This window comes from Salmo trutta, chromosome 6 (genome assembly GCF_901001165.1).
Source record: "Salmo trutta chromosome 6, fSalTru1.1, whole genome shotgun sequence".
Taxonomy (NCBI): Eukaryota; Metazoa; Chordata; class Actinopteri; order Salmoniformes; family Salmonidae; genus Salmo; species Salmo trutta.
In genome coordinates this window covers 17769249-17788609 of record NC_042962.1, presented here as the reverse complement: position 1 = coordinate 17788609, position 19361 = coordinate 17769249, and the positions used below count along the sequence as shown (strand labels likewise).

Sequence of the window (19361 nt, the reverse complement as noted above, 5' to 3'; positions counted from 1 at the left end):
ACTATCATCTCGAAAATAAAACGTTATTCCTGTTACATTGCACAACCTTATGTCATAATTACGTAAAATTCTGACAAATTACCCAAAGTGTTGCATATACCCTGACTGCGAGCAATGAACGCAAACTGACACAATTTCACCTGGTTAATATTGCCTGCTAACCTGGATTTCATTTAGCTAAATATGCAGGTTTAAAAATATATGCTTCTGTGTAATGATTTTAAGAAAGGCATTGATGTTTATGGTTAGGTACAGTCGTGCAACGATTGTGCTTTTTTCGCAAATGCGCTTTTGTTAAATCATCCCCGTTTGGCGAAGTCGGCTGTATTTGTTAGGACGAAATAGTCTTCACAGTTCGCAACAAGCCAGGCGGCCCAAACTGCTGCATATACCCTGACTCTGTTTGCAAGAGAAGTGACACATTTTCCCTAGTTAAAAGAAATTCATGTTAGCAGGCAATATTAACTAAATATGCAGGTTTAAAAATATATACTTGTGTATTGATTTTAAGAAAGGCATTGATGTTTATGGTTGGAGCAACGTGTACCTAAGCGATTATATGCAAAGCAGGACAGGCTAGATAAACTAGTAATATCATCAACAATGTGTAGTTAACTAGTGATTATGATTGATTGATTGTTTTTTATAAGATAAGTTTAATGCTAGCTAGCAACTTACCTTAGCTTCTTACTGCATTCGCGTAACCTCGTGGAGTGCAATGTAAAGCAGGTGGTTAGAGCGTTGGACTAGTTAACCGTAAGGTTGCAAGATTGAATCCCTGAGCTGACAAGGTACAAGGCAGTTAACCCACCGTTCCTAGGCCATCATTGAAAATAAGAATGTGTTCTTAACTGACTTGCCTAGTTAAATAAAGGTAAAAAAACAACAACAACAAAAAAACGGCCAAATCGGCGTCCAAAAATACCGATTTGCGATTGTTATGAAAACTTGAAATCGGCCCTAATTAATCGGCCATTCCGAATAATCGGTCGACCTCTAATCTCATTAGTGTGCAAGATCTTGAGAATCAGCTGTACATGTGATGGAAGAATGCACTGTGCATACAGAGGGTTGCAATTCCATTGAATTGGGGATAGTTTAACCAAAATATACCACAATACCTAGAATTGCCTAGTGTATCCCATAAAAGGTTCACTGTTAAAAGCTAACTTTTTTGATGAATTTAAGCAAAATTCCCCAAATTCCAGGGCTTAACTTCCAATGGAAAATTGACGGAAAAATTCTGGAAATTTGTCAGAAAGTTTCGACCCTTTGCAACCCTAGTCAAGAGTCACGCTCCTTCTCAGTTATGTTTTTTGCAGCGTATTTGGTGGTTCTTCAAAAATATTTTGGCATAAAAGCCCTCTCCTAGCAGGTGTGTCCTTCAGAGCACATCAACAGATTGACAGTACTATTATGTCAACAATGAAACAAGTGGTGAGGAGAAGGGAAAAAAACACTTTTAAAAGAGAGATGTTCCAAATGTGGGCTTCAACTTCAACCTTGATAAATATTCATGAGCTAGGACTATGACAGCTTAATGGCAAACATCTTGATATTTTTTTAGCTTTTGTCTTTATTCCCGCAATCCCTCACTTCTCCCCCCTTCCCTTCCCTCAAGGTCATCTATGTAGGCTGTGTGAAAGAGAGACAGTAACGAAGTGGGCCGCTTGCTGTTTCTTAATTTGGAGTTTGACAGAAACATCACAGTTCAACAATTGTCTCATTATGAAGGATTCTGGGAGGAAAAAGCTTAGTGCCTACCTCCCTCCTAAAATCAGACATTACCCACCCCAACAAAGGCACATTAACAAAGGCGACTGGTATGATTTGGGGTCCCGGGAAAAGGGAGACGGTTTGACATGTCGAATATCTCTCATATCTTTGGCATGTTGAATTTCTCTGTAATCACTGACATGTCGCATATCTCTGTTATCACCCAGTCAAGAAGAGATGCTCGTCATTCTAATAGCGAAGGTATGAATAACAACATACAGTGAGGGAAAAAAGTATTTGATCCCCTGCTGATTTTGTACGTTTGCCCACTGACAAAGAAATGATGTCTATAATTTTAATGGTAGGTTTATTTGAACAGTGAGAGACAGAATAACAACAACAAAAATCCAGAAAAACGCATGTCAAAAATGTTAGAAATTGATTTGCATGTTAATGAGGGAAATAAGTATTTGACCCCTCTGCAAAACATGACTTAGTACTTGGTGGCGAAACCCTTGTTGGCAATCAGAGGTCAGACGTTTCTTGTAGTTGGCCACCAGGTTTGCACACATCTCAGGAGGGATTTTGTCCCACTCCTCTTTGCAGATCTTCTCCAAGACATTAAGGTTTTGAGGCTGACGTTTGGCAACTCGAACCTTCAGCTCCCTCCACAGATTTTCTATGGGATTAAGCTAGGCCACTCCAGGACCTTAATGTGCTTCTTCTTGAGCCACTCCTTTGTTGCCTTGGCCGTGTGTTTTGGGTCATTGTCATGCTGGAATACCCATCCACGACCCATTTTCAATGCCCTGGCTGAAGGAAGGAGGTTCTCACCCAAGATTTGACGGTACATGGCCCCGTCAATCGTCCCTTTGATGCGGTGAAGTTGTCCTCTCCCCTTAGCAGAAAAACACCCCCAAAGCATATAATGTTTCCACCTCCATGTTTGACGGTGGGGATGATGTTCTTGGGGTCATAGGCAGCATTCCTCCTCCTCCAAACACGGCGAGTTGAGTTGATGCCAAAGAGCTCCATTTTGGTCTCATCTGACCACAACACTTTCACCCAGTTGTCCTCTGAATCATTCAGATGTTCATTGGCAAACTTCAGACAGGCATGTATATGTGCTTTCTTGAGCAGGGGGACCTTGCGGGCGCCTCAGGATTTCAGTCCTTCACGGCGTAGTGTGTTACCAATTGTTTTCTTGGTGACTATGTTTCCAGCTGCCTTGAGATCATTGACAAGATCCTCCCGTGTAGTTCTGGGCTGATTCCTCACCGTTCTCATGATCATTGCAACTCCACGAGGTGAGATCTTGCATGGAGCCCCAGGCCGAGGGAGATTGACAGTTCTTTTGTGTTTCTTCCATTTGCAAATAATCGCAACAACTGTTGTCACCTTCTCACCAAGCTGCTTGGTGATGGTCTTGTAGCCCATTCCAGCCTTGTGTAGGTCTACAATCTTGTCCCTGACATCCTTGGAGAGCTCTTTGGTCTTGGCCATGGTGGAGAGTTTGGAATCTGATTGATTGATTGCTTCTGTGGACAGGTGTCTTTTTATACAGGTAACAAACTGAGATTAGGAGCACTCCCTTTAAGAGTGTGCTCCTAATCTCAGCTCGTTACCTGTATAAAAGACACCTGGGTGTCACGTCCTGACCAGTAAAAGGGGTCATTTGTCATTGTAGTATGGTCAGGGCGTGGCAGGGGGTGTTGTTTTTGTGTGTTTTGGGGTTGGTTGGTTTGTTTCATGGGGATTTGTTCTAGTTTTCATTTTCTATGTTCATTTTCTATGTGTGGCCGAGTATGGTTTCCAATCAGAGGCAGGTGTCTTTCGTTGTCTCTGATTGGAAGCCATACTTAGGCAGCCTGTTTTTTCCTGTGGGTTGTGGGTGGTTGTTTTTAGTATAGTCGTAGTACCTTACGCAACTGTCATTTGTTTATTTTGTTTAAGTGTTCACTCATAATAAAGGAAGATGAGCACTCAACACGCTGTGCCTTGGTCCAATCCTTTAGACGATAGTGACACTGGGAGACAGAAATCTTTCTGATTGAGAGTGGGTCAAATACTTATTTCCCTCATTAAAATGCAAATCAATTTATAACATTTTTGACATGCGTTTTTCTGGATTATTTTTGTTGTTATTCTGTCTCTCACTGTTCAAATAAACCTACCATTAAAATTATAGACTGATAATTTCTTTGTCAGTGGGCAAACGTACAAAATCACCAGGGGATCAAATACTTTTTCCCCTCACTGTATATGCATATAGATATCAGTCCTAATTTTTTGTGTGTATGGGGGGCAAACAGTGGTAAGTGAAATTAGACTGCCATTGATTTGGAAGGGTATTTTTTGGGAATGGGGAAATATTGGCTAAATTGATATCAAACTTGTACCTTTCTGTCATTACAAACTGACAATACCATATGAGATGTAAATACACTTTTTATAATGCATTTATATCACATGAAAAATGCATGTATTTTAAATATTTTACAAGAGGAACGTAAAAGATACATGTAGCTACCAAACTGTCTGGGTTTCTTAAGATGATTCCAGTATTAGTGAGGAGATGTTTTGCAGGTTTTTCTCATGATGTACCTTTAAATAATTCAGTATTCTTCATAAATAACAATGAGAAATTTCACAACTGCTTATTACATGCATGATGTAGCACATCGAACAGGGTTTCCTCCTGCAGCGCTATAAATTTAGAAGCCTTTGATTATTATACTGTTTTGCGAGACAGCGTGTGGGACCCATTTCACACCCAGTGAATGACGATGTTCTTCGTAATGAGACAGCAATGTAAATCATGTGTGTTTTATTTTTCCATTAATTGGCTACCAATCAAAATATAAAGTGTGTTGTTGCCTGGTCTGTTATATTCCTATACACAGTAGTCTAGTATATGTTCTGAATGTGCTGAAAGTCATACATGTTGTTTCTCCTCTCCGTCCCTCAATGGGCCGAGGCTACGGAACATGACACACACACTGTATTGTTTGTATTCCTAAAGATAGAAAATGACTGCTTTGAAATGTTATGAAAGACACAGTTGTTTTGCCGTCATCTCTTTCATTGTCTGCAGAAGATCAGCTCTGGACCTGTACAGGTGTAGGGTCTTAATTTGAGCCATTTTGCTTCAGCTGGAAAAATAATACTGAAGCAACAGGAAATGTGAATTACTATTTGGACATTTTTGTAGGAGTTTTTCGTAAGGGAAAATCAAATCAGACATATTTAAGTGGAAATGACAAACTTCAGAAGCCTTTTAAAACCTCAAATACACTACAAGTTTTACATTTTCTGCATTTCAGGAAAGCTCTCCTGTAACAGGGGATCAAATTAAGATCCTACATCTTACAGCTGTTGAAAGAACCAGGGAACTTCATGTACTGTATGGAGAGTACATGATGTACTTTATGTACAGTAGCTTATCTTTGTGTTGTTAATAGACCTTTCAATCACTTTCACGTCACTTTAGCCTACCTATTGAGCTTTAAGGTGATGTTGTCTCAGTCGGTTTCACAATACATTAACTACGGCGCTGCTTCTCTGAAGTGTGCCTTTTGTTCTAGCTTCTCGGCAGCGTATCTTTGAATGTGGTCTGAGGGACCGAGGAGCGCTGTGTGTTTGTGTGATATTAGAATGCTCTATATTTGCTAGGCCCCAGTGGGAATTCATTGCAGATCACGTGTCAGCCCCTGTTGGGCGGGAATACGTTTAGCTGTCAGGGCGGCGGCGGCAAACTATTAAGGAGCTGGCAGCAATCAGACATGCCGGATTACCGTTTGTTGCACTTTTATGCAAACCCGTCGAACATCCGCCCTCCATATTAACGACAGCTACTTAGCTACATGGTGTTGCTGGGAAAAGCAGAAGTTTTAGACTAAGTATACACCACCCTGGACAGTTTTACTAAACTATAAAAAAGAATTGAGTGAATCGCAAAGCCTTGTACTTCTTAATGTTAACTGCTAGCATGCTGATGTTGTACAATGTCAGTTCTGGTCAGGGATTTGTAGGCTAACAGATAGCTAACACAGCTTTTGAAATAAACCTTCACAGTTTATTGAGAGCATAAATCAGTGTGTGAATATCCCTTTTTTAGCCTAATACTGTTGGTCCTTTTTATCGACATAAGAAATCATGGATGTGCATAGGCCTCTCTGAGATTTCTCTCTGAGACCTGATTGATGTGGCCCATAGAAGGGACTACCCGGCCAAAAGGAGAGGAGTGTTAGTGTACCACACTACCCACTGTCCTCTGGGGCATCGGGGTGTTGTTGCTGTGGAAACGCTGGGTCTTTATCTCCCTTCATAGAGATTGTCAGAGGTCAGCAGGGACCACACTATTCAGAGAGTTCTTTAATTGGTGTTTACCTTACACGCACGTTTTGTTCTTCTATCCTCGGGGGACCTAAAATTGATTTCCATTCAAAATCCTATTTAACCTAAGCCTAACCCATAACCCTAAACCTAACCCCTTACCCTAAACCTAACCACTAACCCCTTACCCTTACCCTAACCATAACCCTAAACCTAACCCCTAAGCTCATGGGGTCATTGGAAATGTCACCACGGGGGAGAATTTTCCTTGTTTAACTGTCCTTGTGGGGACGTTTGTGGATTTTAGGTCCCCACAAGGATAGAAAAACCAACCAACACACACACCACGCACACACTAGTTGTACTAAATGTCTATTACACTTTCCAAATTGAGTGTGCTGTTGACATGTACAATACAACACAATTCTGTTAGTATGCCCCCCAGGGATAGACTGCTATTGCCAGAGCACAACATTAATGGATGGTGTCAAGGGGGCAGAAAGCTATTTTCTTAGGGATGGGGCACAGGCTGGCAGAGGAAAATATCTTTCACCCCTCCTTTTTTCCCCAAATATACTCTCCCGCAATGCAATCTCTATAGACTCGGGAGAAGTAACTATGGTGCCGGAGAAGGCTGGCGTTTTACGTGTCCCCAACCGATTGTTTTTTTGTTCATTTATTTGCGTTTCTAACTTATTTTGTACATAATGTTGCCGCTATCGTCTCTTATGACCGAAAATAACTTTTGGACATCAGGACTGCAATTACTCACCACGACTGTCAGAATTATTTTTTTCCTTTAACGAGTGACGAGCCCGACCCGAATAATATACTGCTTTCTCGGGAACAGGCCCAGATACCTATGATTTGCGTGAAGAGGGGGCAGAGAAAAAGGGGCCAGAGGGCGGCTGCCTTCTGAGAATTTGTAGGCGATCGAATAAACCCCCACTTCTGCTAGCAAACATGCAATCTTTGGAGAATAAAATTGATGATCTACGCGGAAGATTAAACTACCAACAGGACATTCAAAACTGTAATATCTTATGTTTCACGGAGTCGTGGCTGAACGACGACACCATCACGACGACACGCTGTACCGGCAGGATAGAACATTGGTGGCAGACTATGTATTTTTGTAAATAACAGCTGGTGCACGATATCTTAATCAAATTTTATTTGTCACATACACATGGTTAGCAGATGTTAATGCGAGTGTAGCGAAATGCTTGTGCTTCTAGTTCCGACCATGCAGTAATATCTAACAAGTAATCTAAAAATTTCACAACAACTACCTTATACACACACAAGTGTAAAGGAATGAATGAATAAGAATATGTACATAAAAATATATGGATGAGCGATGTCCAAACGGCATAGGCAAGATGCAGTAGATGGTATAGAGTACAGTATATACATATGAGATGAGTAATGTAGGGTATGTAAACATTATATAAAGTGGCATTGTTTAAAGTGGCTAGTGATACATTTATTACATCCAATTTTTAATTATTAAAGTGGCTAGAGATTTGAGTCAGTATGTTGGCAGCAGCCACTCAATGTTAGTGATGGCTGTTTAACAGTCTGATGGCCTTGAGATAGAAGCTGTTTTTCAGTCTCTCGGTCCCAGCTTTGATGCACCTGTACTGACCTCGCCTTCTGGATGATAGCGGGGTGAACAGACAGTGGCTCGGGTAGTTGTTGTCCTTGATGATCTTTTTGGCCTTCCTGTGACATCGGGTGGTGTAGGTGTCCTGGAGGGCAGGTAGTTTGCCCCCAGTGATGCGTTGTGCAGACCTCACTACCCTCTGGAGAGCCATACGGTTGTGGGCGGAACATCTGTAAAAGTTTGTGTTTTTGATGATAAGCCAAATTTCTTCAGCCTCCTGAGGTTGAAGAGGCGCTGCTGCGCCTTCTTCACCACACTGTCTATGTGGGTGGACCATTTCAGTTTGTCCGTGATGTGTACGCCGAGGAACTTAAAACTTTCCACCTTCTCCACTACTGTCCCGTCGATGTGGATGGGGGCTGCACCCTCTACTTGTTTCCTGAAGTCCACGATCATCTCCTTTGTTTTGTTGACATTGATTGTGAAGTTATTTTCCTGACACCACACTTCGAGGGCCCTCACCTCCTCCCTGTAGGCCGTCTCGTCGTTGTTGGTAATCAAGCCTACCACTGTAGTGTCGTCTGCAAACTTGATGATTGAGTTGGAGGCGTGCATGGCCACGCAGTCATGGGTGAACAGGGAGTACAGGAGAGGGCTGAGTACGCACCCTTGTGGGGCCTCAGCGGGGTGGAGATGTTTCCTACCCTCACCACCTGGGGGCGGCCCGTCAGGAAGTCCAGGACCCAGTTGCACAGGGCGGGGTCGAGACCCAGGGTCTCGAGCTTAATGTCGCGTTTGGAGGGTACAATGCTGTTAAATGCTGAGCTGTAGTCTATGAACAGCATTCTTACTTACATAGGTATTCCTCTTGTCCAGATGGGTTAGGGCAGTGTGATTGCTATTGGAGTGGGTCTAGGGTGTCAGGTGGGGTGGAGGTGATAAGGTCCTTGACTAGTCTCTCAGTGCTATGGGGCGATAGTCATTTAGCTCAGTTACCTTAGCTTTCTTGGGAACAGGAACAATGATGGCCCTCTTGAAGCATGTGGGAATAGCAGATTGAGATGGGGATTAATTGAATATGTCCGTAAACACACCAGCCAGCTGGTCCGTCTGGGCCGGCAGCCTTGCGAGGGTTAACACTTTTAAATGTTGCTCGCCTGAGGTAGAGTATCTCATGATAAGCTGTAGACCACACTGTCTACCTAGAGTTTTCATCTGTATTTTTCGTAGCTGTTTACATACCACCACAGACTCTCACCACAGAGTCTGGCACAAAGACAGCATTGAATGAGCTGTATTCCGTCATAAGCAAACAAGAAAACACTCACCCAGAGGCGACACTCCTAGTAGCCGGGGACTTTAATGCAGGGAAACTTAAATCCATTTTACCAAATTTATTTCAGCATGTTAAATGTGCAACCAGAAGGGGAAAAACTCTGGACCACCTTTACTCCACACACAGAGATGCATACAAAGCTCTCCCTCGCCCTCCATTTGGCAACTCTGACCATAATTCTATCTTCTTGATTCCTGCTTACAAGCAAAAATTCAAGCAGGAAACAACAGTGACAGGATCGATTAGGTGGTCAGATGAGGCAGATGCTAAGCTACAGGACTGTTTTGCTAGCACAGACTGGAATATGTTCTGGGATTTCTCCGATGGCATTGAGGAGTACACCACATCATTCATTGGCTTCATCAATAAGTTCATTGATGACATAGTCCCCACAGTGAAGTACATACCCCAACCAGAAGCCATGGATTACAGGCAACATCCGCACTGTCCTAAAGGCTAGAGCTGTCACTTTCAAGGAGCAGGACTCTAACCTGGAAGCTTATAAGAGATCCCGCTATGCCCTCTGATGAACCATCAAACAGGCAAAGTGTCAATACAGGACTAAGATCGAATCGTACTACACCGACGCTCGTCGGATGTGGCAGGGCTTGCAAACCATTACAGACTACAAAGGGAAGCACAGCCAAGAGCTGCCCAGTAACATGAGCCTACCAGACGAGCTAAACTACTTCTATGCTCACTTCGAGGCAAAAACACTGAAACATGCATGAGAGCACCAGCTGTTCCGGAAGACTGTGTGATCACGCTCTCCGCAGCCAATGTAAGACATTTTTAAATTTTAGTCATTTTAGCAGACACTCTTATCCAGAGCGACTTACAGTAGTGAATGCATACATTTCATACATTTTTTTCTCCGTACTGGTCCCCTGTGGGAATCGAACCCACAACCCTGGCGTTGCAAACACCATGATCTACCAACTGAGCCACACGGGAGCCACAAGGCCGCAGGGGCCCCTCAGGGTGCGTGCTCAGTCCCTTCCTGTACTCCCTGTTCACTCATGACTGCACGGCCAGGCACGACTCCATTAAGTTTGCCGATGACAACACAGTGGTAGGCCTGATCAACGACAATGATGAGACAGCCTATAGGGAGGAGGTCAGAGACCTGGCTGTGTGGTGCCAGGACAACAACCTCTCCCTCAACGTGATCAAGACAAAGGAGATGATTGTGGACTACAGGAAACAGAGGACTGAGCACGCCCCCATTCTCATCGACGGGGCTGCAGTGGAGCAGGATGATAGCCTCAAGTTCCTTGGTGTCCACATCACCAACAAACTAACATGGTCCAAGCACACCAAGACAGTTGTGAAGAGGCCATGACAAAACCTATTCCCCCTCAGGAGACTGAAAAGATTCTACAGCTGCACCATCGAGATCACTACAGAGGGTAGTGCGAACGGCCCAGTACATCAATGGGGCCAAGCTTCCTGCCATCCAGTACCTTTATACCAGGCGGTGTCAAAGGAAGGCCTCAAAAATGGTCAAAGACACCAGCCACCCTAGTCATAGACTGTTCTCTCTGCTACTGCACGGCAAGCGGTACCGGAGCGCCAAGTCTAGGTCCAAGAGGCTTCTAAACAGCTTCTACCCCCAAGCCATAAGACTCCTGAACATCTAATTAAATGGCTACCCAGATTATTTGCATTGCCCCTCTCCCCCTCTTTTACACCACTGCTACTCTGTTGTTATCATCTATGCATAGTAACTTTAATAACTCTACCTCATGTACATATTACCTCAACTAACCGGTGCCCCCGCACATTGACTCTGTACCGGTAACCCCCTGTATATAGTCTCGCTATTTTTATTTTACTGCTGTTCTTTAATTACTTGTTACTTTTATTTCTTAATCTTATCCGTATTTCAAAAATATATATTTTTTAACTGCATTGTAAGTAAGGTCTACACCTGTTGTATTCGGCGTATGTGACTAATACAATTTGATTTGATTTAAATTGCAAGAGGATTAGATTCACTGAAGGAAATGTGGAGTGAGATGTATCTGATTTTTCACCTAAGCTGCTTATTGGGTCGTCCATCCATATTCGGACCCCTTTACATTTTCCACATTTTGTTACATTACAGCCTTATTCGAAAACTGATTAAATTATTACTTTTTTTTCATAAATCTACACACAATACCCCATAATGTCAAAGGGAACCTGTGGTATATTCAATTGATTGGACATGATTTGGAAAGGCAAACACCTGTTTATATAAGGTCCCACAGTTGATAGTGTCAGATCAAAAACCAAGCCATGAGGTCGAAGGAATTGTTCGTAGAGCTCCGAGATAGGAGTATTACCTAAGTATTCAGACCCTTTACACAGCACTTTGTTGAAGCACCTTTGACAGCGATGACAGTCTTGAGTCTTCTTGGGTATGACGCTACAAGCTTGGCACACCTGTATTTGGGGAGTTTCTCCCATTCTTCTCTGCAGATCCTCTCAAGCTCTGTCAGGTTGGATGGGGAGTGTCGCTGCACAGCTATTTTCAGGTCTCTCCAGAGATGTTAAATATGGTTCAAGTCCGGGCTCTGGCTGGGCCACTCAAGGACATTCAGAAACTTGTCCCAAAGCCACTCCTGCATTGTCTTGGCTGTGTGCTTAGGGTCGTTGTCCTGTTGGAAAGTGAAAGTCCCGACTAGTCTCCCAGTCCCTGCAGCTGAAAAACATCCCCACAGCATGATGCTGCCACCATCTTTTCTTTTTTTTTAACCGTAAGAGTGGCTTCCGTCTGGCCACTCTACCATAAAGGCCTGATTGGTGGAGTGCTGCAGAGATAATTGTCCTTCTGGAAGGTTCTCCCATCTTCACAGAGGAACTCTAGAGCTCTGTCAGAGTGAGTGACCATTGCTCAGATTGGCGGGGCGGCCAGCTCTAGGAAGAGTCTTGGTGGTTTGTATACCACCCCTACTTTGTCACAACACAACTGATTGGCTCACACGCATTAAGAAGGAAAGAAATGGCACAAATTAACTTTTAACAAGGCACACCTGTTAATTGAAATGCATTCCAGGTGACTACCTCATGAAGCTGGTGCCAAGCGTGTGCAAAGCTGTCATCAAGGCAAAGGGTGGCTACTTTGTAGAATCTCAAATGTAAAATATATTTTAATTTGTTTAATACTTTTTTGGTTGCTACATGATTCCATGTGTGTTATTTCTGTCACGTCCTGACCAGGTAAAAGGGTCATTTGCCATAGTAGAATGGTCAGGACGTGGCAGGGGGGTTGTTTTGTGTGTTTTGGGGTTTGTTGGTTTCTAGGGGAATGTGTTCTAGTTTTCATTTTCTATGTTTCGTTTTCCAGGTTTGGCCGAGTATGGTTTCCAATCAGAGGCAGGTGTCTTTTGTTGTCTCTGATTGGAAGCCATACTTAGGCAGCCTGTTTTCCTTTGGGTTTTGTGGGTGGTTGTTTTCCATTATAGTCTTTGTACCTTACGGAACTGTTGATCGTTGTATTTTTTCTGTTTAAGTGTTCTCCTATAATAAATGAAGAATGAGCACTCTACACGCTGCGCCTTGGTCTGTTCTGTACGATGCCTGTGACAATTCCATAGTTTTGATGTCTTCACTATTATTCTGCAATGTAGAAAATAGTAAAGATAAAGAAAAACCCTTTAATGAGCAGGTGTGTCCAAACTTTTGACTGGTACTGTATATTTACCCCAAAATGTGTGGGGTATTGGAAATGATGAAAGCTACAATCTATCCGCAATATTAAAGCTGATCTACCCCCTACATTTTTTTGTTTAAAAGCCTAGTCCATGGATGGGCAACTTTGATGGGGGTGGGGGCCTCAAATCTGTGTACCCACATCCATACACACACATGCAGTCAGAGGTTTATTTCCTGCAATTCTACAACTTTCGCCATGAAGCGTGGAGAAAATGTTGCAGTTTTAAAGCAAGTTTGCTGCAATTCTACACATTTCACCATGGGGCGGAGAGAAGATTTTGTGTGCGACCACACACTCCCTCCAGCAGTGTTATGTCAATCTAATTTCCTGAGCATTGCACAGCGTTGGTGCATGGTGGCCCCGGCCAACTGCTGACACTGGTGTGATTAGCCACCCTGCTCTGGCATGATACGCTGTGGCACCATGGAGCTCTGGCCTAGAGCCAACACTCCACAGAGGAAGGGAGAGGGGTGGGTAGAGATGGGGAGGGGCATTGGAGGTAGAGGGCTGGAGCAGTGAGAAAGGGGGCAGGGGTATGGCAGACAGCAAGCAAGAGAAAGGAGACAGTAACAGAAACAGATGAAGATAGAGAGGACCAGGGGAATGGAGTCAGGGCTCAGAAAGAGAGGACCAGGGAAATGGAGTCAGGTGGATAGAGAGGACCAGGGAAATGGAGTCAGGGGGATACAGAGGACCAGGGGAATGGAGTCAGGGTTCAGAAAGAGAGGACCAGGGGAATGGAGTCAGGGGGATAGAGAGGACCAGAGAAATGGAGTCAGGTGGATACAGAGGACCAGAGAAATGGAGTCAGGGTTCAGAAAGAGAGGACCAGGGGAATGGAGTCAGGGGGATAGAGAGGACCAGGGAAATTGAGTCAGGGGGATAGAGAGGACCAGAGAAATGGAGTCAGGGGGATACAGAGGACCAGAGAAATGGAGTCAGGGTTCAGATAGAGAGGACCAGAGAAATGGAGTCAGGTGGATAGAGAGGACCAGGGGAATGGAGTCAGGTGGATAGAGAGGACCAGGGGAATGGAGTCAGGGGGCTAGAGAGGACCAGAGAAATTGAGTCAGGGGGATACAGAGGACCAGGGGAATGGAGTCAGGGGGATACAGAGGAACAGGGGAATGGAGTCAGGTGGATAGAGAGGACCAGGGGAATGGAGTCAGGGGGATAGAGAGGACCAGGGGAATGGAGTCAGGTGGATAGAGAGGACCAGGAGAATGGAGTCAGGGGGATAGAGAGGACCAGGGGAATGGAGTCAGGTGGATAGAGAGGACCAGGAGAATGGAGTCAGGGGGATAGAGAGGACCAGGGGAATGGAGTCAGGGGGATAGAGAGGACCAGGGGAATGGAGTCAGGGGGCTAGAGAGGACCAGAGAAATTGAGTCAGGGGGATACAGAGGACCAGGGGAATGGAGTCAGGGGGATACAGAGGAACAGGGGAATGGAGTCAGGTGGATAGAGAGGACCAGGGGAATGGAGTCAGGGGGATAGAGAGGACCAGGGGAATGGAGTCAGGTGGATAGAGAGGACCAGGAGAATGGAGTCAGGGGGATAGAGAGGACCAGGGGAATGGAGTCAGGGGGATAGAGAGGACCAGGGGAATGGAGTCAGGTGGATAGAGAGGACCAGGGGAATGGAGTCAGGGGGATAGAGAGGACCAGGGGAATAGAGTCAGGGGGATAGAGAGGACCAGGAGAATGGAGTCAGGGGGATAGAGAGGACCAGGGGAATGGAGTTAGGTAGATAGAGAGGACCAGAGAAATGGAGTCAGGGGGATACAGAGGACCAGGGGAATAGAGTCAGGGGGATAGAGAGGACCAGGAGAATGGAGTCAGGGGGATAGAGAGGACCAGGGGAATGGAGTCAGGGGGATAGAGAGGACCAGGGGAATGGAGTCAGGTGGATAGAGAGGACCAGGAGAATGGAGTCAGGGGGATAGAGAGGACCAGGGGAATGGAGTCAGGTGGATAGAGAGGACCAGGGGAATGGAGTCAGGGGGATAGAGAGGACCAGGGGAATGGAGTCAGGGGAATATAGAGGACCAGGGGAATGGAGTTAGGTGGATAGAGAGGACCAGAGAAATGGAGTCAGGGGGATACAGAGGACCAGGGGAATAGAGTCAGGGGGATAGAGAGGACCAGGAGAATGGAGTCAGGGGGATAGAGAGGACCAGGGGAATGGAGTCAGGGGGATAGAGAGGACCAGGGGAATGGAGTCAGGTGGATAGAGAGGACCAGGAGAATGGAGTCAGGGGGATAGAGAGGACCAGGGGAATGGAGTCAGGTGGATAGAGAGGACCAGGGGAATGGAGTCAGGGGGATAGAGAGGACCAGGGGAATGGAGTCAGGGGGATAGAGAGGACCAGGAGAATGGCGTCAGGGGGATAGAGAGGACCAGGGGAATGGAGTCAGGGGGATAGATGGATGGGGGAGAGAGACCGGAAAGAAGGGCAGAGTGAAAAGCAGAATGAGTGAAAGGCAGAACAGAAGGAGAACAGAGAGCCATGGACAGGCAGTGATCCATCCATCTATCCATCAATCCAGCATGCTTTGCACCATAAGTACTCATGTGGTGATTGTCATGTTATTTCCTAGGATGTGCAAGACTAGACTAGACTATGATATGTTTTCTGTACAATGATGCAATCAATGTTGCTTTCCTCTCTTTGTGTTTGACATGCTAATCAAACATTTGTAAACAAGGTCACCTCAGTCTAAAGCTAGGACCATGTGAAAGTTGAGCTAAATTCAAAGATTGACGTTATTCTCAAGTATTTTTGTATGGCCCTAATACAATGACCAAGTCTAATGGATGTGAAATAAAAAGGTTTCAGACTGGAGTTGAAGACTCAATCAATATTCTTCTCACTGTACGCACGCACGCACGCACACACACACACATTTGTTTAACTATCTTTGTGGGGACCAAACAATTGATTCCCATTAAAATTCCTATTTTCTCTAACCCCAACCCTAACCTTAACCCCAAAACCCTAACCCCTAAAAATAAACTTCTCCTAACCCTAAACCTAACCCCTAATCCTAACAGTAATTCTAGCCCTAACCCTAATTGTAACCCTAACACTAAACCTAACCCCTAATCCTAACAGTAATTCTAGCCCTAACCCTAATTGTAACCCTAACACTAAACCTAACCCCTAATCCTAACAGTAATTCTAGCCCTAACCCTAATTGTAACCCTAACACTAAACCTAACCCCTAATCCTAACAGTAATTCTAGCCCTAACCCTAATTGTAACCCTAACACTAAACCTAACCCCTAATCCTAACAGTAATTCTAGCCCTAACCCTAATTGTAACCCTAACACTAAACCTAACCCCTAATCCTAACAGTAATTCTAACCCTAATCCTAATTCTAACCCTAACCCTAATTGTAACCCTAACACTAAACCTAACCCCTAATCCTAACAGTAATTCTAACCCTAATCCTAATTCTAACCCTAACACTAAACCTAACCCCTAATCCTAACAGTAATTCTAACCCTAATCCTAATTCTAACCCTAACCCTAATTGTAACCCTAACACTAAACCTAACCCCTAATCCTAACAGTAATTCTAGCCCTAACCCTAATTGTAACCCTAACACTAAACCTAACCCCTAATCCTAACAGTAATTCTAGCCCTAACCCTAATTGTAACCCTAACACTAAACCTAACCCCTAATCCTAACAGTAATTCTAGCCCTAACCCTAATTGTAACCCTAACACTAAACCTAACCCCTAATCCTAACAGTAATTCTAACCCTAATCCTAATTCTAACCCTAACCCTAATTGTAACCCTAACACTAAACCTAACCCCTAATCCTAACAGTAATTCTAACCCTAATCCTAATTCTAACCCTAATTCTAACCCTAACACTAAACCTAACCCCTAATCCTAACAGTAATTCTAACCCTAATCCTAATTCTAACCCTAACCCTAATTGTAACCCTAACACTAAACCTAACCCCTAATCCTAACAGTAATTCTAGCCCTAACCCTAATTGTAACCCTAACACTAAACCTAACCCCTAATCCTAACAGTAATTCTAGCCCTAACCCTAATTGTAACCCTAACACTAAACCTAACCCCTAATCCTAACAGTAATTCTAGCCCTAACCCTAATTGTAACCCTAACACTAAACCTAACCCCTAATCCTAACAGTAATTCTAGCCCTAACCCTAATTGTAACCCTAACACTAAACCTAACCCCTAATCCTAACAGTAATTCTAACCCTAATCCTAATTCTAACCCTAACCCTAATTGTAACCCTAACACTAAACCTAACCCCTAATCCTAACAGTAATTCTAACCCTAATCCTAATTCTAACCCTAACCCTAATTCTAACCCTAACACTAAACCTAACCCCTAATCCTAACAGTAATTCTAACCCTAATCCTAATTCTAACCCTAACCCTAATTGTAACCCTAACACTAAACCTAACCTCTAAGCCTTAAAAAGCCTTTTTGTCCCCACATGTCAGTATTGTCCTTGTTTTACTATCCTTGTGAGGACTTCTGGTCCCCATAAGGATAGTAAAACCAACCCCCCCCCCCCCCCCACACACACACAGGGTTCTAAGGGCTGACAAACAGTGTCCTGGCTGACTGTGACTTTTCAAAGCAAATTGACTGATGCTGTCCACAGTGTATTTTCAGAAGAAAGACCATCCTGGCTCGGTGTCTGCTGCTATGCCCTGCTCTTAACCACTCAACCATGCGTGTCCATCCACCACAAGGGGAGAAAATAACCCAATTTTCTGGCCTCTGGGCTGGCAAACCACTTTATTTGGACTACTTTTCAGACCTAAAAAAAACTCTAAGGTCTGGTAGCCTTTTCATACCTCTGAGCCGAGCTAACTTATACTTGGATGGCTGGTTATACATTCAACCATATACCACTTTTCACACTACTGAGTTGAGACGAGCCGTACTGATCTGATCTGGTTACACATCCACCATATACTCTTTTCACAAAAAGGAAATGACAATGTGAATAACAAATATCTGAGCCAGTACCGTACCGTACGGGGCGGTTTGGGTCGGGTTCAGAACAGTAGTTCAAAAAGGGTATCTGTAGAGGAGTGTTATTCAGCATTGTCCGCTGATCTCTTTACCACATAGCACTAATAAAATGGATATTCTTCAATTGTTTTTTGTTTATATAGCACATTTAGGTTCTCACTGGGATTTCTTTGTCTTTTTTGTTTCAGGTGTTCGCTCCCCTGTTGAGGCGTTACGCTGAGCTGGAGGAGAGAGTGCTCCAGGAATCAAAGCAGTGACTGAACACGGGCAATTATTTCAATCAGCACATTTCTCCATGGTCTGATGAGCAAATATGAAGGACTTGCAAACCTGTGCCTTACACGTGATTCCAACCTCTTGATTTTGACTTTGTAAAACACCTTAAAAAAAAAGATATTTAAGGTAATTTTTCATGAATGCATCTGCAAGTGACACGACCCTCTTCAATTTCTTTAGTTGTGATGACTCGTGGGGATTACTCTAAGAATACCTCATTTTCTTTGCATTCTTCGCTTCTTCTGTCTAATGGTGTATTCAGCAACCAATCTCTGTTGTCATGCCATGATCATTTCAATGGGCATTTAGATAGTCAAACAAGTATTTTGGGAAGTATGAAAGTTCCATAAGGGAATTGTCTTCTCACTCAGAAATGAACTGAATAATTTTGTTCTCATGGGAATTCTGAAAGACCTACAGTATTATGAGTATTCTGAATCTTCAGTGATCTACTGTGCTGATGGCCTCAAATTACTTCAAACAATAAAATCTATTGAACTTTTCATGACAACCCATGTCATTGCTGTGATTAATCACATTGGTGAAGGTGACTGAGACAGTCTTTTCTTACAATGAGATATTTGTATCTGTTTCTCCTTTGCTGATGTTCTGACTGGGGCTGTGTCCTACTGGTCTATTAATACCCAGCATTCCTAGCGGCTCATACACACACACACACACACACACACACACACAGGCCCCACGATTGCCACTCCCAATCAATTGTTCATTATTCTCCTCCAGTGTGCTTAAGTGATCTCCATAGTTGTGTTTATTAGGCAACAAGCTATAATACCATCGGTATTTTGACAAACATACTTTTAGATCAGGGGTGTCAAACATTACATTTTTTATTGTGTTTGGGAGGGAACGAACTCAATATACCTTAAAATGACTAAAACCAACTGGAAACTGTGTAGAAATGAGAATGGACTTACGTTCATACCATCTCTTTACTGTGTCCAACTGGATAATAATCACAGAAATGAAAGCTAGACAGTCTAGAGCATCGAAAATTCCCAAAACTATGGATATGTGGCCCCCAGGGCAAAATGACTTTGACACCCCTATTCTAGATGGCAAACATATAGGATGTTGAGGCGAATGGTTCTCTTGTCACTTTCTTTTTGGCACATTACACTGTCAACATGTGACAACATTCCATTTTTGATCAACCTCCAGAGGATCTGAATTTGAGGGTGAACGTGACACTGTGCTGGGTGTAACCGGGGGGGGGGGGTTGACAAGTGACGAGAGATTTCTCCTTTATTGTTGGGAGGCACAAACGCAAAGGAAAACCTTGCTAGTGGTCTGTGGGCCTGCGATCATCCACAAAAGAAAGAATACATTTAAT

The 19361-nt window shown here is 43.8% G+C and overlaps 1 protein-coding gene across 2 annotated transcripts in view; it reads left to right on the top strand.

Annotated features, from left to right (window-relative positions):
• Positions 1-18518, top strand: part of xylb (xylulokinase homolog (H. influenzae)) — a 71991-nt gene extending 53473 nt beyond the window's left edge. For both annotated transcript variants that reach the window (XM_029755535.1, XM_029755536.1), the window contains one exon: positions 17920-18518. In XM_029755535.1, the coding sequence (XP_029611395.1) occupies positions 17920-17988 (69 nt within the window). In that variant the 3' untranslated portion in view covers positions 17989-18518. The remainder of the gene's footprint in view (positions 1-17919) is intronic.
• The last annotated feature ends 843 nt before the right edge of the window (positions 18519-19361 follow it).